At 34.8% G+C, this 24074-nt stretch overlaps 1 protein-coding gene across 2 annotated transcripts in view; it reads left to right on the plus strand.

Annotated features, from left to right (window-relative positions):
* Positions 1–23441, plus strand: part of LOC127859354 (uncharacterized) — a 60541-nt gene extending 37100 nt beyond the window's left edge. Inside the window, exons 6-8 of one of the 2 annotated variants that reach the window (XM_052396706.1) lie at positions 3054–3077; positions 22503–22677; positions 23096–23441. In XM_052396706.1, coding sequence (XP_052252666.1) covers positions 3054–3077; positions 22503–22677; positions 23096–23426 — 530 coding nt within the window. In that variant the 3' untranslated portion in view covers positions 23427–23441. The remainder of the gene's footprint in view (positions 1–3053; positions 3078–22502; positions 22678–23095) is intronic. The other variant, XM_052396708.1, reaches the window with a different exon arrangement.
* The last annotated feature ends 633 nt before the right edge of the window (positions 23442–24074 follow it).

Below are 24074 nucleotides of genomic sequence, written 5' to 3' on the forward strand. Positions count from 1 at the left end.
TATCTAAGTGATAAAGGGTTAAATATTGAAAAAGAGTGTCCACTCAATAACCTTACTTCAGATGCAAGCATTGTGCTGTTATTTTGTTGTTGGTGTCAATGTAAGGGTGGGATTACATTTGGTCCAGGTTGTTGTTACTAAAAATAAAAATACAGAAGTTATTGTGCTGTACTTTTATTAAGTAAGAAGCACTACATTTAAAGACCTTAAAGACCTTGATTTTAAATGAAATTAAAATTTGAATATCTGATTTATTGGTATGGTCACATTTCTTGTTTTAAGTTGTATATTTTGAGCTTTATTATGTTTACACTATATTAAAATAAAACTACAGCAGATGTTTAACTTTAATATGTCAGTGCGGTCAATGTATGAGGAGACATGAAATGCACATGACACGATCAATGCAGAAGAGTAGTCAAGCTTGATCTCTCGGAAACAGCTCTTGGTATTAAAGGGGCCTTTTCATATTTTGGTAAATTGACAAAAATAAAAAAAATTGTTTCAAATTTGCAAATTATCATTTTAATTATGATATTTGTGAGGAAACAGTAATACTGAACATTTACCATGCTTTAAAATATCTATTATATGCATCTTTTGACGATTTAAAAACCTGAAAATTTTCAAGTGTTGCAACGCAAAACGATTGAATAATTTGGAGAGTTCTGTTGTTGTCATTATATTTTGTGATTCCACGATTATAGCTTATATAAAGTCTAAAATACGGCACTCATTGCATGAGCACGGATGGCCAAGTGGTCTAAACAATTGGCTTTTACTCCAGGGCTCCAGGGATCAGTGGTTGGAGCCCAGTTGAGGGTTACTTAAAAAAGTGTCTTTAATGTTATTCTTGTTTGTTATTTGCTGGAGCTTTTTAGATCCAATGTTTACTTTTATCATTATAAAGCATTTAATGACAAACTTCAAAACATGCCAAAGTCTGTGAAAAGGTCCCTTTAACACATTCAGTATTTATAATCATTTGATACTCTATGCCCTGTTAGTTTATCTTCCAAGTAAAGATAATTATAGAACTGTTCTGAGCAAAGACTATTTTGAAACTGGAAACAAAAAATGATCATGCTGATGTCTTACATAAAATTTCCATTTTTCAGGTAATTAAGTTCATCACAATTAATGTCAGAATTGTACATTTTTATTAGAAATGTAGGCTTTATATGCCATCACTTTCAGATGGAAAATGGACTTTGATGGTATAAATTCTACCATAAAAATTAACATGACATTAGTTGGGAGATAATGCTTGGAAAGTATGCTTTTGGATTCATAGGACTTTTAACTCTTTCAGTGCTGTAACCAAATTTTAACGGCCTTTGCAAACAGTTTGGATCCTGATCAGACGCCACAAAACGTGGCGTCTGATCAGGATCCAAACTGTTTGCTACTCTGAAAGTATTGTTTGAAAAAAAAATCGAAAAAAATGCTTATTTAAGAAATTCAGCAGACAACATTTTAGCAGACTACAAATTTCCCAGCATGCAAAGGGTTAATGTACTTTGCTATGTGAAAACAGATGATAAACTTTAAAAAGTTACCTTTTGTACTGATACTAAAGATCGTAATTGTTTTCTTTTAGTAATTCTCAGGAACAATTCATTGAAAAATAATTATTATGTAAAATAACAGAACCTTTACATATAACAGTTGTAAATCCTGAAACAACACCTTTTGAATACAGAAATTTTACACATCAGAATTTCGCGACTTTTTTGCTTACTACTTAAGTGCATTTATCACGGAATCACGGCAGTTTGAATCTGCATCAGGTGCATCCCAAAACTGGGTCAACAGGTCAAATCTTAAGAAAAAAACTTGGTTCCATTCTAGAGGCCACATTAATGACTCACTTTTTAATTAGACTTGGAATGTATAGTTTGCTTATGAAGGCCATGTTTGAATCTGGGTCATGTCGGGTCAAAAACTAGATCCCCAGGTCAAGTCTTGAGGATTTCTGTCTTTGAACCCAGGTGAGGGCGTAATTATTGAGGGCCATTGTGGCTCTGTTGTTATCATTACATATTATTTGACATCAATACTCATAAAAGTCACAATACAAATAATAAAGCTGAGTAATTTCCTTTTACCATTAAATTCAATTACGCAAGAATGAATCACTTTGCAAGCAAGTGCAAGTGCAAGTGAAAGCAAGTGCTAGTTTAAATGTAATTCACCCAAATCACTATTTCTGATTATCTCTAGGTCACCACTCAGATATGATGTATTTAACCATCATGGAAATGTGTTTACCTGTTTTTCTCTTTACATTTTTGAATTGGGCACTGAATAAGGGCACTGAATATTGCCAAATTGGTTTACCAAATACATCAGGGAAAGTAATTTTTTCCTAAAGTCAAACAAACTATCTCTGATGATCTGTTGTGAAGTTAACAAATCAATCACTCATGTACTCTTTTATGTTCACTTTTTTATGCCCCCGGATCGAATGATCGGGGGTATATTGTTTTTGGCCTGTCTGTCTGTCTGTCTGTCTGTCTGTCTTGTCTGTCTGTCTGTCTGTCTGTCTGTCTGTCTTGTCTGTCTTGTCTGTCTTGTCTGTCTTGTCTGTCTGTCTTGTCTGTCTGTCTGTCTGTCTGTCTGTCTGTCTGTCTGTCTGTCTGTCCGTCCGTCTGTCCGTCCGTCCGACCGTCCGTCCGTCCGTCCGTTTTTTCGGCCGGCCGGCCGGACTGTCTGTGCTGTTTCTCAGACTTACCTCTACCTTATATTATTGTAAACCGAAGAATACACAAGAACTTATCTCAAGTAATTATAGTTTGGTCTCTTGGTATCTATTTATTACAAAATGCGCTTTTATCATTTTTGACAAATTTGAAAACAGCCATTAATCATCATGTGAATATGTCAATTTAATGAGGCTTAATTTCGGGTATCTTGCGCGCCTGGTGCTGTTGTTGTCAATTTATTTTAGAAGATAAATGTCTTTTTAAAAAAGTTTGCTATGCCTATAACAAAATGTTCTGTCATTAGTTGTAGTCATTTTGTCATTATAGCCATTTTTGTCTATTTAAAAGATGTGGAAAAGTCCATAAAATATGGTAAGCTTGCACTGTGGCGTAGATAGTTATGGTAATTGCTAGTCTGGATTTGGAAGAGCTTTGTGTGTAAATTAATAGATGTTATTCATGACTATCCAATTTTTATTCCACGGCAAATGTTGACTACTTAATACGCCTTATAGCGGTGAAACCCTGGATGTGATGGAATCTACCACGTTACTTCTCTCAGCTTGTATTTGACATAAATAGCCCAAAATGAGACAAATGTTTTTTCGTGTAATCCTCAGTAGTGAAGTCTTGGATGCATTGTCGTTCAGTAATTAAATCTGATAGGAATTGAGCAGAATTGAGCATCAGTGAATATGTACTGTATTTAATTATTCCTGTTGAAAATAGGGAAATTGTTGTAATGCCATTCCATTTACATGTTTTAACTATGCTTGCTGCCACTTTTATAGAATGCTTAGAGCCTGTATATTTTGATTGTGCTTTTTGAAATGGTGTGTGTTTTACAGCTATTGTATGAACCCACATTGAAGCGGAGTGATGAATTGTCAAATTTTTATGAAAAGTTTTGAAAATTTTGGTAAAGTTTTGTGTTTAGGTCCATTTTATTCCTTAAGTATCAAAGCTATTGCTTTCATACTTGCAACACTTACTAACTATCATAAGGGGACTGTGCAGGCAAAGTTATGTAACTCTGACTGGTATTTTGACAGAATTATGTGCTCTTTTTATCCTTAGAAAATTGAAAATTTGGTTAAGTTTTGTGTTTAGGTCCACTTTATTCCTAAAGTATTAAAGCTATTGCTTTCATACTTGCAACACTTACTTACTATCGTGAGGGGACTGTGCAGGCAAAGTTATGTAACTCTGACTGGCATTTTGATGGAATTATGGGCCCTTTATACTTAGAAAATTGAAAATTTGGTTAAGTTTTGTGTTTTGGTCCACTTCACCCCTAAAGTATCATAGATATTGCTATCATACTTGGAACACTCACAAACTATCATATGGGGACAGTAAAGGACAAGTTGCATAACTCTGGTTGTCATTTTTACGCAATTTTGCCCTTTTTTGACTTAATAACTTTGAATATATGGTTAAATTTTGTGTTTAGATCAACTTTACTTCTAAAGTATCAAGGCTATTGCTTTCAAACTTCAAATAATTTCATGCTATCATATGAGTACTGTACCTGGCAAGTTGAATTTTACCTTGACCTTTGAATGACCTTGACTCTCAAGGTCAAATTATTAAATTTTGCTAAAATTGCCATAACTTATTTATTTATGATTAGATTTGATTGATACTTTGACAAAACAACTCTTACCTGACAAACCACAATAGACTCCACCCCCACGCCCCCCCCCCCCCCCCCCCCCCCCCCCCCCCCCCGAATCCCCCGAATGGTAAACATGGTTAAAAAAAACACTTTTTTTTTTTGAAACATGGTTAAAAAACACAAATATTTTTTTTTTAATTTTATTTTTGAAATACCGTCCAACCATCCCACCCAAGAAACCCCCCCCAAAAAAACAAAAATATATTTTTTTTGTATTTTTTTTGCATTTTTGGAAGATAATGTAATAAATGAACACACTATACACCCCCCTCCACTCCACCCCTCCCTCCTTTGTGATTAAAATTGAGATAGGTCCCTTCACCTTTAAAAAGAAAAATAGATGAGCGGTCTGCACCCGCAAGGCGGTGCTCTTGTTCGTATGTTATTGTCAGATCACAGACATTTCTGATCTAGTCGCAGCCATCTTGTCATGTTGAATGTGGTTGAATTTTAGTTATTTCTGGCAGCGACTCAACTAAGCATGAAGCAGGTTATTTTTAGATATGATGAAATCTCTGTTTTGTACTTATTTAAAGTGGTGTATCCATCTTTCTAAGCGTCCATAGTTTGTTTTACATAAATTTCTGTTCAAAATCCAATATGGCGGTGTATTTTTGTGTGAAGTCATTTTGAGCGTTCATGACCATTTTTATGGTCAATCGACGTCACGATGACCAACTTTTTAGGTCACTGACCCACTTTTTTTGGGGCAGGCGACCAAGAATTCTTGGTCGGGCCATAAAAACTGGTCATCGACCAACTTTTTGGGTCGCTCAAGTATATAAGGGTCCAGGAACTTTGTCATTTAATTCAGTCAAGCCGTAACATCAAGGGCATAACATCGTTTATTAAATATTCCAAAACTTGTAAGAAAAACTTAATATAAACTGAATTCATTGAACTAATGTAACTATATAAAAGAGAAATTTAAAAGATATACTATAATAACATATTTAGGATTGCGTATTTATTTAAAACTTAAACTCTTGTTTAGAATGAGTGTTGGACACTAGCGTGAGAGAGTTGTTTAAATATATGACTTATTTCTGAGAAGTTATCGCACTGTGTTATGTATTTGAAACTTGAAGAAAGTTGCACTGTTAATGTATACCTTGTGCTTGGCAAATTATAACTTCTATGAATTTCGCCGTTAAAGAATAAAAAGTTAATGAAGTTTGAAACTGACTTGTTTTCCTCATTTTAATAAGTAAACGTAAATACACATTAGTAATATTGAAATATTCCTGACAAGAATACACCACAGACGGCTCCCAACAATATATATATAAAATATCTTGGTTGTCCTTAGAAACAGAGCACAATTGGAATAAATTTTTCATTTCATATCATTAAATATTGATAAACTTGCTTTGTTTTCATAAGAAACGGCACCAAAATGGAATAAATTATAATAAATAAATATTAATAAAATTGCTTGGTTGTCCAAATGAAAAAAAGCCCAATGGGAAAAAACAACAACATTCAATATTTATGAAGTGAAGTCATTGTATCACACAAGTTGCTTGGACTAATGTCATCAGGGAATGCATGCCATATAATTATGTCCTAATTTTAGTCCTTTTTTATGTTTTGTCCCTCCATCCAGACATGGCAAATTTGCCCTGACGTTTGTAAAGTGATGCTTGTTCTGGTATCCGGACAAACAGCATCCGGACAATTGCCACCCTGTGTTTTTTGCATACCCGGACAGTCAGTCTGCACCTTGTAAATTTGTTGACCAGGACAATTGGCACCCGATTTAATTGTTAACCCGGACAATCAGCACCCGATTCAAGGTGATCGGTTAAGCCCGTCAGCACCTTGTTGAACTTATAAGTCTAATTTGCTAATTGGTTTGGTAAAAGAGATGATTAATGAATCCTGTCAACAAACTGTGTTATCAAACTAATTTAAGTGTGGATTGATTAACGTTATCTGCTTATTGGTTTTATAAGTAATTTCCAATTATTGTTAAACCGAGGAAATGATATTTCTGCGGACTGCCAATGTCTTCAAGTTTGTGTAGATAACAGGACGGAAATTACATCTGGCTTGCATTTTCCTTGCCCCAATATACATATATATATATAATTTGCAAACACCACAATACATGCAGATAGAACTCCTTTTGTCGCAATGTTCATCAGTTATTATTTATATTGACAATTAGCGATCTCATTTTTTACCAACCAATTTCAAACCATGTTTGGCCCTTATCACCAGCGGTGCTCTTGTTCGTATGTTATTGTCAGATCACAGACATTTCTGATCTAGTCGCAGCCATCTTGTCATGTTGAATGTGGTTGAATTTTAGTTATTTCTGGCAGCGACTCAACTAAGCATGAAGCAGGTTATTTTTAGATATGATGAAATCTCTGTTTTGTACTTATTTAAAGTGGTGTATCCATCTTTCTAAGCGTCCATAGTTTGTTTTACATAAATTTCTGTTCAAAATCCAATATGGTGGTGTATTTTTGTGTGAAGTCATTTTGAGCGTTTATGGTCAATCGACGTCACGATGACCAACTTTTTAGGTCACTGACCCACTTTTTTTGGGGCATCGACCAACTTTTTGGGTCGCTCAAGTATATAAGGGTCCAGGAACTTTGTCATTTAATTCAGTCAAGCCGTAACATCAAGGGCATAACATCTTGTAAGAAAAACTTAATATAAACTGAATTCATTGAACTAATGTAACTATATAAAAGAGAAATTTAAAAGATATACTATAATAACATATTTAGGATTGCGTATTTATTTAAAACTTAAACTCTTGTTTAGAATGAGTGTTGGACACTAGCGTGAGAGAGTTGTTTAAATATATGACTTATTTCTGAGAAGTTATCGCACTGTGTTATGTATTTGAAACTTGAAGAAAGTTGCACTGTTAATGTATACCTTGTGCTTGGCAAATTATAACGTCTATGAATTTCGCCGTTAAAGAATAAAAAGTTAATGAAGTTTGAAACTGACTTGTTTTCCTCATTTTAATAAGTAAACGTAAATACACATTAGTAATATTGAAATATTCCTGACAAGAATACACCACAGACGGCTCCCAACAATATATATATAAAATATCTTGGTTGTCCTTAGAGACAGAGCACAATTGGAATAAATTTTTCATTTCATATCATTAAATATTGATAAACTTGCTTTGTTTTCATAAGAAACGGCACCCAAATGGAATAAATTATAATAAATAAATATTAATAAAATTGCTTGGTTGTCCAAATGAAAAAAAGCCCAATGGGAAAAAACAACAACATTCAATATTTATGAAGTGAAGTCCTTGTATCACACAAGTTGCTTGGACTAATGTCATCAGGGAATGCATGCCATATAATTATGTCCTAATTTTAGTCCTTTTTTATGTTTTGTCCGTCCATCCAGACATGGCAAATTTGCCCTGACGTTTGTAAAGTGATGCTTGTTCTGGTATCCGGACAAACAGCATCCGGACAATTGCCACCCTGTGTTTTTTGCATACCCGGACAGTCAGTCTGCACCTTGTAAATTTGTCAACCAGGACAATTGGCACCCGATTTAATTGTTAACCCGGACAATCAGCACCCGATTCAAGGTGATAGGTTAAGCCCGTCATGCACCTTGTTGAACTTATAAGTCTAATCCGCTAATTGGTTTGGTAAAAGAGATGATTAATGAATCCTGTCAACAAACTGTGTTATCAAACTAATTTAAGTGTGGATTGATTAACGTTATCTGCTTATTGGTTTTATAAGTAATTTCCAATTATTGTTAAACCGAGGAAATGATATTTCTGCGTGGACTGCCAATGTCTTCAAGTTTGTGTAGATAACAGGACGGAAATTACATCTGACTTGCATTTTCCTTGCCCCAATATACATATATATATATAATTTGCAAACACCACAATACACGGAGATAGAACTCCTTTTGTCGCAATGTTCATCAGTTATTATTTATATTGACAATTAGCGATCTCATTTTTTACCAACCAATTTCAAACCATGTTTGGCACTTATCACCAGCCTATAAGAACACATTCAAGCTAAGTACTTTTGTTGATGCCTGATCAGCAATGAACTTCTTTGATTTTGTCACTCTCTCAAACAATTGTGTAACAGTTGCGATGGACATATTGTTACTTATTCATAGTTTCGGAAAACGGAGTGCGTGTGTGTACACATTTGGCTACAACTCTTTCTCAAAATCACCAATGAAATATCCTAGATGTTCAGAATTCCAACTTTAAGAAAAGTGAATTTGGCTACAGAATTTTTTAGAGAGGTGAATAGGACCCAGGAAGTAAGCGCGCTGTTTATTTTGTGACAATGGATTTGCAAAAAGATGGGTAAGATATGACTGGAGTACTTAACACAAGTTTTCACTCATAGTGAGAAACTGTCTCAGACACCACACTGTTGCCATGGAAACATAATGCTGTTTTCTTGGGAACAATCAGTCTTTAAGATCTGATTAATTTGAAATTTATGAAGCTTGTTAATAGGCTTTCATTAGTGAAACCATGCATACATTAAAACAAATGAGGAATCTTAAGTATTCTAGTTGCAAATTATGTTCAAACATTTTTAATGAAAATAAATTCCATGAAATACTTAAAAGACTGTGTCATTAGATATATTGTCACATTCAATAAGTGATAGCAACAAATTGTGGGTGAAAGTCACATTCAATAAGTAATGGCAACAAATTGTGGGTGAAAGTCTCATTCAATATTAAGTGATGGGAACAAATTGTGGGTTAAAGTCCCATTCAATAAGTGATGGCAACATATCGTTGGTGAAATGTTCAGACTACTGTTCATTTATGCTCAAGCTTATAGAATGAACTATATTGTGTCAACTGTTCTTCTGATTACCTGACTCTGTCAAATAGAATGTTTTAGTCTGTCCAATGTATATAGTGTCTATACAAATAATACTAACTTATATTTAAATGACATGTTTGCAGGCCCGTACCCAGGCCATGGGCCCAGGGGCCCGGGCCCCCCAGCTGGCTGTGGAATTATGATTTTTTTTTAAATAATGGGCCCACTGCAATATTTTCTCTCATGAAAAGGCCCACAGTACACTTTTCCTCAATACAAACAGCAGCTATGTTTTATTGTCCCTGATAAACAAGGGGATTAGCGCTTGCCAATGGAGATAAGCCCCTAGGCAATGTTTTCTTATCGCCTTCTACACACACCCGCGATCAGTCCCCCATTGTGATCCTGAATGCTTCATCTATCGATGGCTGATGTAACATGTAATTTGATTAGTCAAGGAAAGAATAGCAGCAAATGGAAGCAACTGCTACAGGAGGTCGTAGACTATAGTCTGATAATTGCTGACGCAGGTTTTTTTTCCTTCTTTGAGAAGGGGCCATATTCCCTAGACGTATATTTCCCCTCTAAAAGTTTGATTTTTTTTTTGGAAACCTTTAAATGGAAATTGTTAGGTCCCAATTGGGAATATTATGTACTTTTTTACATTGTGAATGGGGCCCTGAATTTGAACGGGAACATCAACTCTGACAAAGGTATTAAAACTGAGTATTTATCATTTTTGAACGGAAATCACTAAAAAAGACTACAGATAGATAGTTAACATGTTTGTTGAAAAGAAATACAGATTCATAAATTTGTCCAGCAACAGATAAGAATTTGGCAGAATTCAGTATTTAAAATAATTGAGTACCGAGAACTGAGTATAATGTCAACCTATTAATGGTTCATTGGTAAAAAAATAAGTAAAATTGAAACAACAAATCGATCTTATTATATTAGTTAACCTGATCCAGTGTAGAAAAATATTGAATTATTAATTTATCTGTTGCCTTGAATTTGTTTGAAAACAGTAAAATATGTTAAATTGATTATTTTAGACTTTCATTATTTCCCTAAAAATAAGGCGTTTCGCGCAATTTTGCCCCTTAAAAAGGCAAGGTTTTTTCTCAAAAATAAAAAAAAAACTTTGAAGTTTTTGATTTGTGAAAAAAAAAAAGTGGAAGCAATTAGAGAGGTGATATGGATAATCGTCATTAGTTTAAACCTGTAAGTTTCATATTCACACCAATGTTTAAAGCTTAAGACTTCCGAAATGTGCTGATTTACTTGTTATATTCCATAAATTAATATCACAAAATAAGGTTTGTATAAGCATTAAAATTACCTTGCAAAGTGCCAAATTCAATGTTTTTTTTTTTTATATAAATAGGGAGGTACCCCTTCCAAATTCTCACCGGTTGGGCCCCCCCCCTCCAGTCAAAAAATCCTGCGTACGGCCCTGTGTTTGTATTGCCACAGATATGTATAGTGATATAGTTGTTATGTCTTTTCAAAGACAACTCTTTTTACTGACATTGTCGCTGAGTAAACCGTTTTCATTTCAGCTACAATCAGTGATTTTTTTCTTGTTTTTATTGATCGGCTATAGTAAATCATAATTAATAATCCAATTGGAAAGTAGACCTAATTTGAGATTTCAATTGTTATAGTTCCATTTGTAGATATGTGAGATCAAGCCCTAAATTTTTGTTAATATTCTATAAATTACCTAGACGAAATTCCAGCAAATATGATTTTCTTATGTTTGTGAATATTAAATGACAATATCTCAATTTGCTGTCCCTTAGCTGACTGACAGTTTTTGGGTTATGAATTTAAAATGCAAATCACTCTGTAAATGTGAATTTGTGCAAATTCAAAATCTGTATACATCAATAATGTTCAAGCCAGTAGCAATCAGCATTGATTATCCATCGGATTGGTTTATTTGAAAACATTAGGGTAAAGCATAAATGTTTTGCTGGAATTAATGAAGCAGCTACAGTTCTTTATTTAGTGTACAGATTTTTTTGTTGATATTTGAGTAAAAAATTATCATGGCACTTTTAATGTTTGTTGATACCTTGCATCTGTATTTAATTTAGAAACGGTTAAAGAGAAGTAACATAAATAAAGGTAATCTTCTTTGCATTGGTAGAACCTAAAAGGTATATGGAAACAATTTTTTTACAAATAATATTTTGGATTTTGTAGAAGTGATAAGTGGAAATCAGATTTGTTTAGAACTTCTTTCATTTTATTAGATTCTTCAATATTAGAGATTGGATGCTCACATCATATAACATTTTCAATTTTTGCTGTCACTTTTTAAAAATTTGTTGCAGGTACAAGCTGCAAATTATATATGCTTATTTTATAATAAACGCATTAAAGGGACTGTCAACCACGACGACAAAGAAAAATAAAAGTTGAAAAATAATGTATTTTTTACAATTATCAGTTTATATTGATTAAAATATCACGACTGGTATATAATATTACTTGAAAAAAAGTTGTTAAGTTTTCATATTTTCAGTATATTCGGTAAAACATTTTACTGGGTATGTCTACCAGGTAGCTACTAGTTAACTATAAATAACGCCAGTAGATTGATCATCATCGTCATGCGGTAAACCCAGGAATGCAAATTGTGCATGGGTAGTGAATTGTATATATACAGTACAGCCAACGCGGAACAAACGTTTTTCGAGATCCGCGGCGGCAAGGCGAAACAAGTCGATGCCGCGTCAGTCGTTGAAGCCGCGTCAGTATGCTGCGGCAAGTTGCATTTCGCCGCAAAGCTTCGCATCTGTCCGCCGAGGCATGCCGCGATCCGCGACATGATGCCGAGTCGATGCGCATCATGAAATAAAAAATCTTTGTATAATTATTAGTTACATGTAGTTAACAAATTTTGAAAGAACAATTATAATAATAATTAAAATCATAATAATTTTTTTGTGCGCGGATTGTATTAGCATATACATGTAAGCATAGTTAATGTGTCTGGCCAATTAAGTTTGTTTCCCACCCGTAGTGTATGTATTTCACACATAAACAAGGTCACGTAATTATGTTTTCGCTTATACTAGTGGTCAAGGCTCCAGCATATGGTGGATTTATAAATTAATTGCATGTTGATTTTGCTATAACATTTAAGTTGAGAAAATTAGCAGTTTGAAGCCACATCAATAATCAAGACCGTGAAGACGTATTTGTTGTTTTGTTAATTATCAGCTTATTATAACTATTGTTTGAATATGCGTATATAAACACGTTTTATTTTGTTCATATTATACAGTTAATATCACTACTAATTACCCGATAACCCGTATATTCCAGTTTTAAAGCAAATGCCGGTTAATATTTACGATACACAAACATTCTCCATATTTCTTTAAGTATCAAATACATTTTGGCATTTGTTACTGTTTATAGAGATGATGAAATAACGTCTAATCGGGGCGTGTTTTTTTTGCACCGAATACGCGATTTACGCCTGACGTGATGTTCATGTATTTATACAACACAAAATACACCCACACTAATTTCCAAATGACGTTCTACATGTCTGCATAATTTTTGCGCGCTTTTTATGAAACAAAGGATATTTTAGCACTGTTTTTTTTATGCTAGAATTTGCCAAAGGTCGCGTTAGCATTAAAATTTGGAAGTGTGTTTCGGATTTCAAATTTAATAATGATAATTTGATAATCGAACGAAACATTAACAGTTGCGCGTAATTAATTCAACGATAATTTGTTAAAGGGCATTGTCATATTGCTTATTAAAACGTGAAAATAATAATTATGAAACCAGCGTAAATCTTGGTTTCTACGCTACGCATACATGTATGAACATGTAGGTTGATATCTTTTCACTCGATCCGCCGCGTACGTATGCAGCGGATTTACTCCGCAAAAGTACGCGGAGTTAATACAGACTCGGCGTCGTTGCGCGGAGCGATGCAGAGTGCCACAGCGAAACGCCGCGTGAACACACGATTCGGCTGCCGCATACTAATAATCTTGCCGTGTCGTAGCCGCGGATTTTGTTTGTGCCGCGTTGGCTGTACTGTATATATAAATAATGATCAATCTACTTGTGTTATTTAAAGTGTGTATATCGTTATGTCACTTATCACATCGCAAAATTTTATAACCGAATATACTGAAAATATAAACTTTTTTCAAGTAATGTTATATACCAGTCGTGAAATATTAATCAATATAAACTAATAATTGTGAAAAAAAACACGATATATTAGAACTTTTCTTTTTCGTCATTCGTGGTTGACAGTCCCTTTAATGTATCATGAACATATACCCTCTAGGGTGGCATATAGCAGTTGCACTGTTCCTCCGTCCGTCCGTCCGTCCATCCGTCTGTATGTCTGTCTGTCCGTCTGTCTTGTCTGTCCGCCACACTTTTGTGTTTAGGTTTCGAAAAATGCTCCTAACTTCTATGTCTCTTTAGATGTTACCTTCATATTTGGTATGCATGTGTATATGGACAAGGCCTTCCCATACGCTCGCAATTTTGACCCTTTTGACCTTGACCTTGAACCTAGGGTCCGCGTTTAGGTTTCGAAATCTGCGTTTAGGTTTCGAAAAAGCATTTTTCGGGGGCATATGTCTTCCGATGGAGACAGCTCTTGTTACGCATTAAAAAATAATTAGGTACAACCTTGAATCTAGAGGGCCATGATGGCCCTTAAGCGCTCACCTGAGTTCTTGGAATTGCTGTAGTCCTGGTGATCTAGTTGTTTACCCCATTTCACCCAGATTCAAACTTGGCCTAGGTATTTTAAAGATAAGCATACTTTACCTTTTATTTATAGACTACACATGTGTACTAGTTATAACTTTAAGGCATTGTAATTTTACTTTATGTTACACGTCCAAGAAGAATTCAAGTATTGTTTGCCCATAAAGCTCAATTATAGTGTTGTTTTCCAATTTATTGTCAGAATAAGAAGTTAAAATCATTTCCAGTTTGTTTTGCTACCAGATAATTTTTAGTAAGAAAAAGTGCTTAAAATTTCTTAAAGTATTTTGTTGAACACATGTTGTCGGAAGAACCATTATTACTCTATGTTTTTGTGTTAGATATTAAAATTATTCACACAATACATATGTTGGAAAGTTTAGAGACAGGTATGTTATGTATGTTTGTTTATTATTATCTTGAAAATATATCAACAATAAATCAATGTGCCATATGTTTATTATGTTGAACTCTCCTTTCTCTGGTTTTAAATAAATTTAACATCACATATTTGCAATCTTTTACCTGAAATAGTATTTTTAAAAGAAAAATAAATAAATAAACATACTGCTTTCCTAACACTGTATAATTTTCCTCTATAACACAAATGTTATGGTCCATTGCCCTCAGGCATTCATCTGCCGGGTTTTATAACCTTAATCCTTTTGTAAAAACAGAAGGATCAGCAGATACAGGGTGCAGAATCAACGGGGTTTTCAGGGGTTTACACACTGGCTGGACAGAAGAACTTTTTTTTTTCTCAAGTTATTGAAATGCATTTGCAAAAATATATAGTGCATACAATACAGTTTTTCTTGCATTTTGTGCTGATATCTAAAGGTATAAGAATATAATCCTTGAATACATCTAAAATCTGTGACCAAATTTTACGTTTCATGAAACATAACCGGCCATTAACCGTGTACAACATATGCAGGAAACAAGTGATGTGTTTGTCAGAAACACAATGCCCCTTCTGCGCCACTTTGAAGCCATATATTTGACCTTTGACCTTGAAGGATGACCTTGACCATGACCTTTTACCACTCAAAATGTGCAGCTCCATGAGATACACATGCATGCCAAATATCAAGTTGCTATCTGAAGTGACATAGAAGTTATGAGCATTTTTCAAAATCTTAACGCGAAACCTTAACGCAAAGTGTGACGGAAGGACAGACGGACAGACAGACGGACGGTCCGATCACTATATACCCTCCTTCGGGGGCATAAAAATAAAAATTGTGAACAAGAACACATGCTTATTAAATAAAGTAATTCTGATGTATTTGACATTGCCATAAGCAGCCTAAAAATCTGTCTTTTATGCACAAGTCGAAATTCTAAAGAAAACTTGATTTAAAAAGTTTTTTGAAATAAAACACCACTTACCGTCTTGTAAAATCCAATCAAGTTAAAAAGTGGAACCCCCAAAAGTCACTTGATCCTGCACCCTGAGATAAGTGAAAACAGGGCAGAAATCTGGTAAATTAGCACTGTAAAATATACTGGCATTAATTATGGTCAAAAACATGTATGTCTGAAGTGTGGAGTCACAAAACATGATCATTTTGGCTAAAAAAAATGGTGTGTCTGAAATTTTATATTTTCTGAAAACGTTAGTAATTACTGTATTTTTAGATGAGAATATAGTATCAGTGTACTGTTAGCTTGACTGCAACTTTTTCTTTTCAGTGTATTGTAAGATATGTAACCACTTTTTGTGTCATCAGTTTGTAGTCAATTTATTCACAGCCTGTTATAGAAAGCAACTTTTCATAAGTGTCAAACCCGACAACAAGCCAGAACAATTGGCGGAAATCATCCAACATACTTGTGTGTGTATTTTATTTACAACTGTATTTTATTTACGACTGCATGTACCGGTATATGCTTAGCTGCCCCTGTGCCCTTTCTTGGGAAAAATTAAATTTTGAGCCAATTAAGGTAAACTTTATTCTCATGTTGCCCAGGTATTCACCAAATACATCATTTTTATCCCAATATACCAGTGCACATGTACTGACCAATGCGACCTTAATGTGCACTGGTAAGACGCCACCTTAGTTCCTTGACCGCATCTGTCTTTTTATGCAGTGTTCTGGCTCTTTGTCTGATCTGATTAACTGGCATTATTGGGTGTCAGTGTCGGTGTCGTACGGTGATAAAATATGTGATCTGGTATTCCCAGATCTAATCAATTAGTAATGTCATGTCTTTAAAACCACTTTCCATATATTACTGAAGGCAAATATATATCTTCCAAAATTCTCCCCTGAATGCATTTTTCCCCAACATAGATTACTGTCTTTGACAATGATTTTACTTTTTATGGTGCTTTAAGAAGTGCTAGCCATTTATTATTTTCTTTTATATCCTGGGTAATAACATTGTGAAATTTATCTTCAAAAGCTGTCCCCTGAATCCATTTTTTTTTCGAGACATAGATTACTGTCTTTGCCAATGATGTTTTGTTTTATGTTGTTTTGAGATGTGCTAGTCCTTTATTATTTGCTATTATATCCTGGGTTTCGAGACATAGATGACTGCTTTGAAATGATCTTACTTTTTATGCTGTATTGGGATTAGTTAGTAATTTATTATTTTACTTTATATCCTGTGTTATAATTGTGTGACATAAGGTTTTTGATTTATGTATCATACACTGATAAATTATATTATTAGCCTGTAATCTAATGGTATTGAAAAGGTATTAAACTGTTAATGTATTGTCATATTAAATCTTCTTTAGCTTTGCTTCTAAAATAAGCTATTTACAGTCTTCATTACAGTTTTTGTTGAGTTTGCTTAGGGCATGAATATTAAGATGGTGTAATCAGGATTCTTTTGTGATGGAACTACTTTTTTTAATCTGCTTGCACTAAATTATCAATGCACATTTCTTTGATTAGTGATGCTTCTGGTCCCATGATAAAACAAGACTATTGCCAAGCAATAAAAGTCCCCTACCGGCTCCACCATTGTCAGAAATTCCACCATTGTCAGATTTTTGTTTTATTTGTTGCCATAGCAACCAGAATTTTAGACGTGGGAACAAAATGAAATGACATGCATAATGTCCATATTGCCATCTATTCATGTTCCAAGTTTCATGAAAAAATATTAAGAACTTTTAAAGTTATAGCAGGATCCAGAAAACCACCATTTTCAGCAGTATTTCTAGTCTTAATAACAAATAGTTGCCATAGCAACCAGAATTTAAGACGTAGGAACAAAATGAAATGATGTGCATAATGTCCATATTGCCATCTATCCATGTTCCAAGTTTCATGACAAAATATTAAGAACTTTAAAAGTTATCACAGGATCCAGGAAAGTGTGACAGACTCACAGACTGACGAACTGACGGACTGACAGACTGACGGACACACAATGCGCAAACCATAAGTCCCCTCCGGTGAAACCGGTCGGGGTCTAATAACATAAAATAGATCCTATTTTTATCAACTGTCATAAGACTGCTTTACTTCTAAACCAAAATGTGCCAATTTCATTAGTTTTTCAAGTTTCACAGTCTGTCAACAGACTTTCTAATTGTTGTTAGCATTTAAATCACGCTCTATGAAAACAGGGCTTAATGCATGTGTGAAGTGTCATCCCAGATAAGACACTTTACGCCTAGACTGGATTTTGTTAAGAACAGAATCCCTTAAAATAAAAATTCCATAACTGCAAAAGTGTTGTCCCTGATAAGCCTGTGCAAACTGCACTGGTTATTCTGGGACAACACTTAACTCATGTTCATTAAGCCCAGTTTTACCAGAGCAAGGCTCATTTGAATTCAGTTTGAAGATAAGTAATTGGTTGAATGGGAACGATCAGTTGTAAAACAAAGCAGCGAAAATTGTTCATTCAAAAATATATCTGCATAAAATTCCATCTTAGATTTGATTTTCTATTTCACTTTGACTGATGGCTTGTCATAAATAAAATAAATGAAGATTGCAGGCAGTGTTTGACATTAAGAATATTAAGCCAGGAGCCAACATCAAGGCTGCACTGACTGATAGCTGACATTTCAACATCTCAGAAAGTTACTTGAAATATAACTCAGTATAATTCCAGTTATTACTGGAGTAGTGGGTTGCATTAATAAAGAAATATTAATATTGTACTTTTAAATAAACATTCAACCTAAAACCACTATTTTGAAGTTGTTAGGATCAACAAAACTAGCTTGAAAATGGAAATTGTTTAATTAAATGTAAGGGTGTATGTATGTATGTTTGTATTATTATTATTATTCGTGCATGTACATGATTCATGAAGATATTAAATCCTTCCATCTCTCTGTCTGTTGGTCAGTACAAACTAATGTCTGATGAATTACATCTACACTTATTGTCAACCCAGAATATGAAAATTGACATGCATTGCAATTGTTTTTATGATACTTATTATGACCCCGGACCGAAAGATCGGGGGTATATTGTATTTGGCCTGTCTGTCTGTCACTGTGTCAGTTGGTCAGTCAGTCATTCATGGTGTGTCTCCCAAAACTTTAACCTTGGTCATAACTTTTGCAATATTGAAGATAGAAACTTGATATTTGGCATGCATGTGTATCTAATAGAGCTGCACATTTTGAGTGGTGAAAGGTCAAGGTCATCTTTCAAGGTCAAAGGTCAAATATTTGGCTTCAAAGCGGCGCAATAGGAGTCATTGTGTTTCTGACAAACACATCTCTTGTTTGTATTATTGTTCTATGTTAAACATGATGTAATAGTAAATGTCTATTTTTCAACTCAAAAGTTCTTTAACATTATTATTACAGCTTGCTACATATGACAATGCGACGTAAGGGTATATGTATCTATTGTGAAAAGCTCTGGTTTCAATAAGCAAATGATTAATTACATTTTATAGAATTTCAGCTGCACATTAGTTAGCAAATACTAGCAAATCAGCACTACATTTTATGTGTATTTAGGGTGCCCTTAAGCTTACCTTCGTAAAAGCTGGAGTCCTAGTCTGCCCATTATGTCCATCAACCCTAGGTCGCCGTGGGCGTTGAGGATATGGTGTCCACCCTGCTACCGGGAGGTAACGGGTTTGATCCCACTCTGGGAGCATTCTTTAGATTTCCGCCATAGTCACCAAGTTCTTGTTCTAGTCCCAGGAAACGGACTCGAGAGCGTTTCAAATAAGTCTTAGGCTTTCTACCCAATCAAGCTAAAACAAATAGGTTTAAACTAACCCTAGGTCAGTATTGACCAATCAATTTTTAGATTTATGAATAAAGAATAGATTCAGAGCCAAGAAAACAAACTTCAGATAGTGAGAATATACAGGCTAAACATGGTGCTTATTTCATTAACAAACAGTTCCAATCAAATAGCCTTGCAATTATATTTGTGTAATGCCATTAAATACTTCACTGATTATTAGCTCAGCCTCTAAAACATTACATAATATAAGAATATTCTTTATTTTAAGTCTTTGGTTTAAGAATGGGTTGGTGAATACTAGCTCTATTCTGGGTGCATGATTTATGACATTTTACTGCACATTTATATTTGAACTTGAAGGTATAACTTAGTCATTAATTCTGCCATCGTTTAATGTGTTCAATATATGATCATGTGGTTTTCAGCTGCACATAGATATAGGCTTATTGGCCCGGTTTCTATCCACCATTACCACGGTTAGTACATGGACTGGGTGTGATGTAAAGGGCTTTGCATGTTTTTTACCCGAACGGTATTGCAAGCAGGTGAACGATTCGAAAGCACTTAGTTATTCCAATTTTGGGTGTTTCCAGAGAAGGTTTTACTCTAATACATTTCTACATTTTTAACAGGTTGCAATTATTTTTTGGCAAACTATCAATGTGTAATTGTAATTTAATGTTCTTATGAATTTGGGTTAGTGTCAATAGGTAGTCATGGAAAGCCACATGGAATTATGCTTTTACTGTTTAACGTTATAATTTTGGAAAGTTGGTACTGTTTGAATCAATTTGATTTTTCTGTAGCTATTTGAAAGTTAAGTAAAATATTTAAAATAAATATCAAATTGCACGAATGCCACCTGCTTGCTCTGACCTTGAGATTAAATAATATGGATAACAAAGTCTAGATATTGACTGTATACCGTATATGTCCTTATTGACGCTCATGCCCTAATAGACGCGCAGGCCGTCTTATCTGGGGTTAATCAGAATTTATCGGAACCATAAGATAAGATTTATGTAGCCCATAATCCATTAAAGAATGACACATAACATCTGAAAACATCGTTTCTGCGGCCATTTTGTTTGCAACACAGTGACACCGTAATTTGCTGAGATCGGGATAAAGGTGTGCAGTGCGCTCTTTCCTAATTTACACGAAAAAGTGTGCATCATTTCCGTAATTCGATGCGCACCATTTGCAATGCGATGCCCGTTGTTTAAATCTTATATAAGATAAACTACTCTATACAAATTATTTGTTTGCTCTTAGACTTATGAGATCTTTCATGAAAAAAATCGAGGTATATCGATCCCCGCGTCGTTGTGGTATTGTTTGTTTAAGTTTTTGTTGTCATGAAAACTCGTTGATTTACAACGCAAAATGTCTTATTTGAACTGACGCGAATTAATTTAATCATATTTCTCAGCTTCGCATTTGCTTTATTTTGATAATTTAATCCAACCTTAAATGTAAGCAAGTGTTTTTTACTGGAATTGTAAACAAAGAGTCAGGTAAAGTCTTCCGAAAATTTGCACTCTGTGTAAATTAATAGTTTGACGTCATCAAAGGAAAGTCGCTTCCTGTCTGAAGCAATAAAGCAACAAATTTCTCGCCGACAAAATTGGCTTTCTTTGTCTAGCAATCAGCATGCCGAACCAATGCGTGTTTGTTCCTCAATGGCAATTGTCCAATTAAATTATAGCACATGCATAGCTCCGCTTTCAAATCATTTGCAGAGAACAGAGGTGGAGTTTAACGGTTAATTGAGCTAGTTTTTTACGCAAGTTGAGTTTTGATTCGCCGAAATTACTCGGCCCTAAGCATTGAAACAACGAATACATGTATCAATGATTTTCTGATCTCTGCTTAAATATGCTACCATGCGAGTATACTACGTAGGTTACAAACAAACAAAAATAATAATTATTGTTGTCAGCACAGGTGACGATTTGTTTAAAATTGAACATTGCGATGTAATGGGTCTGCAGCAGACTATGTCATACGATTGTATTAAACAATGTCGTGAGCAGCAGGTAAAGAAAATGTTATAGATATAGCCGGGTGTTTTATTTTTCTTAAATTAGAGACAAACCAATGATATTTGTCTAATGGCCAGCGCTATCATAGTCTGTTTCCACATCCATATATATGTTGTCGATGTATATTCCTCGAGGACTGCATTTAACTCTGGTGCAAGGCAGCAGTGAGGGACGTTGTCATGCGATGCACATGCGCTTAACGCAGATGACGCCAACTGTATGGTATTGAGCGTTCGAGTGTATTGTTTGTCACACTATAAATACTTATCAACTAGACGCAGTGAAGGCGCAAAAAACCCGGGTCAAACTGGATTTAATGGTGAGCATCTCTTAATGGGGAAATATTTAAGTCAATGAAAAATTAAATGGGATCCACGGACGATTTGCCTAAAATTGGACATTGCGATGTAGCGGGTCTGCAGCAGACTATGTCATACGATTGGATTAAACAATGTTGTGAACGGCAGGTAATGAAAATGCTACACTGTTCAAATATGAGGAATAGGTAATAGTGGTTCGAATTTAACGCGCAGGGGTCTTGAAAAAACATGCGCAGTACGCGTAAATAAGGACATATACGGTATAGCTGTGTTATATAGGGATAACACGTGTATACATTGCATTGTATCATGCATGATTGTATTTATAAATATGCATTCTTATTATAATCACAAACAATATCATGAATGGAAATTGGTGTGTAAACTTCTATAATAACATATAGTTTACCATAATATATGTGGCAATGGTATGCATTAATAGTATGTGTAGAATATTATAATACTAGCATACATAATTACATTTATATGTTTACATGTATTTATATATTATAAACTTAGTCAGGTCAGTTCTATCTATATTAACACAAATGTAAAATAAGTGATACTAATTCATGTATATGACCTATATGTTATTCGTGTACTGTATCAATTATTGTGGTCCAAATAAGCATTCTTTCTGAGGTTGATATCTCACCAATGCTCACATTTCAGTATTTTGATGCCTCACTTAACAAAATGAAATATATGTAACGCTAATCCAGTGAGTACCTTCATGCAAAGATAAGTATAATGTCATATGAGGCGAGTATAGCTCCAGACCAGCCTGCGCATTATCACACCCTGTTCAGGACTGACTGTCAGTTTATGTCCAGACCAGGAAACCATGATTGACTATAGTGAAGGCTTGTCTGGAGCTACTGTGACCCGATATGGAATAAGACCTTTTTTGCATGAAAAACATGTAACTGCATGTGGGTCTAGCATTCTATCATTTGCTCACGCTTAACATTTCTCCTCAATTCAGATGTGCTACTGCGCTGCCTGGGTCTCGACTGGGAGCTCCATCGGCCGTTCCTGCGCAAGTCCAAGACCCTGACCTCGCTCCTCCTTGGTGCAGACGACCCCAGGCCCCAACTCTACTACAAGAGTGCTGCCTCGGAGACCCTTGACAACTACATCAAAAAGAGCAACTTCTACAGGTTAAGTTGGCTTTTAAAACTAAATAATATATTATGATTATCAATGAAATTATTGTCATGGTTATTAACTACAGCAATAAGGGCAACTTCTAGATGTTTTTATTTGTTTCCAAATAAAAAGGGTGTGTAAATAGCTTAAATAATATAACATTAAAACTAATAAGAATAGCTTTTAATTGCATGGTTGCACAACATTTAGGTCTAGTTTTGATGAAGGCTTGGTAATTATTTTTTTAAGTAATAAAAAATTGGAATGGTTTCATTAACCCATATATATGGAGAAAATCAATGTACGGTAGTCTGTTACTGAGGCATTTATATTCAAACTATGCATTTTTGTTCAGAATTTGCATTATCCACTCCATGAATCAGAATTGATTTAATAAACAGTGTTTGTAATAAATTGTGTCCCTTCCAGTAATGAGTACCGTGAAATGTCGAACCGTCTGAGCACCGTGGAAGGCCTGGAGATTCAAGCGCCCCCTATGGTTGACGGAGAGCGAGCCATTGACCACCCGTCCCATACATCGGAGTCCCGCGTGAACAATGTCACCTTGATACAGATTAACATTGCCGACCCCTTCATTACGAAGACAGGTGCTTGTGGTTATCTTATGTGTAATTATGGCATTATTACTTGTAACGGTATCAAGCTTGCATTTAGTGAACAACATGGTATAAACATAGCTGTATTTCTACAGTTGACTTCAAAAATTACACAAAGTTTAACTTCATTATTTTGTTGTTAAGTGTGGCATTATAATTACCCGCCATTGGCGGAGGGATATTGTTTTGGCGTTGTCTGTCCGTCTGTCAATCTTTCTGTCCATCCCACCGTCCAGAGCCATATCTTGGAAGTGCTTTGGCGGATTTCTTTGAAACTTGTATATGAGCATATATATGGATAAGAGGATGATGCACGTCAAATGGCATTGTACAACCATCTGTTAATAATGGAGTTATGGCCCTTTGTATCTTGAAAAAATGCCTTTGAATATAAGCTTAGATCTTTATCTCCATTAACACATGAGCGAGAGCCATGAAACTTGCCATAGTTATTCTCAATCATCTAAGGTTGCTTCACATTCAACACCCATAATCCTAGGGGTTAAGGTCAAGGTCATACATTGAGGTGAAAGGGCATTGTCCAAAAAACGTTTGTGTCAAGAAGCATATTGGCGGGGGATATCAATTCATTGAATTTGTTTGTTAGTCTCCTACCGGTTTCACCGGAGGGGACTTATGGTTTGCACTCCGTCTGTCAGTCTGTCAGTCAATCTGTCTGTCTGTCTGTAACACTTTTCTGGATCCTGCGATAACTTTATAGTTCTTTATATTTTTCCATGAAACTTGGAACATGGATAGATGTCAATATGGACATTATGCACGTCATTTCA

The sequence above is a fragment of the Dreissena polymorpha genome, chromosome 15 (assembly GCF_020536995.1).
Source record: "Dreissena polymorpha isolate Duluth1 chromosome 15, UMN_Dpol_1.0, whole genome shotgun sequence".
NCBI classification, from domain to species: domain Eukaryota; kingdom Metazoa; phylum Mollusca; class Bivalvia; order Myida; family Dreissenidae; genus Dreissena; species Dreissena polymorpha.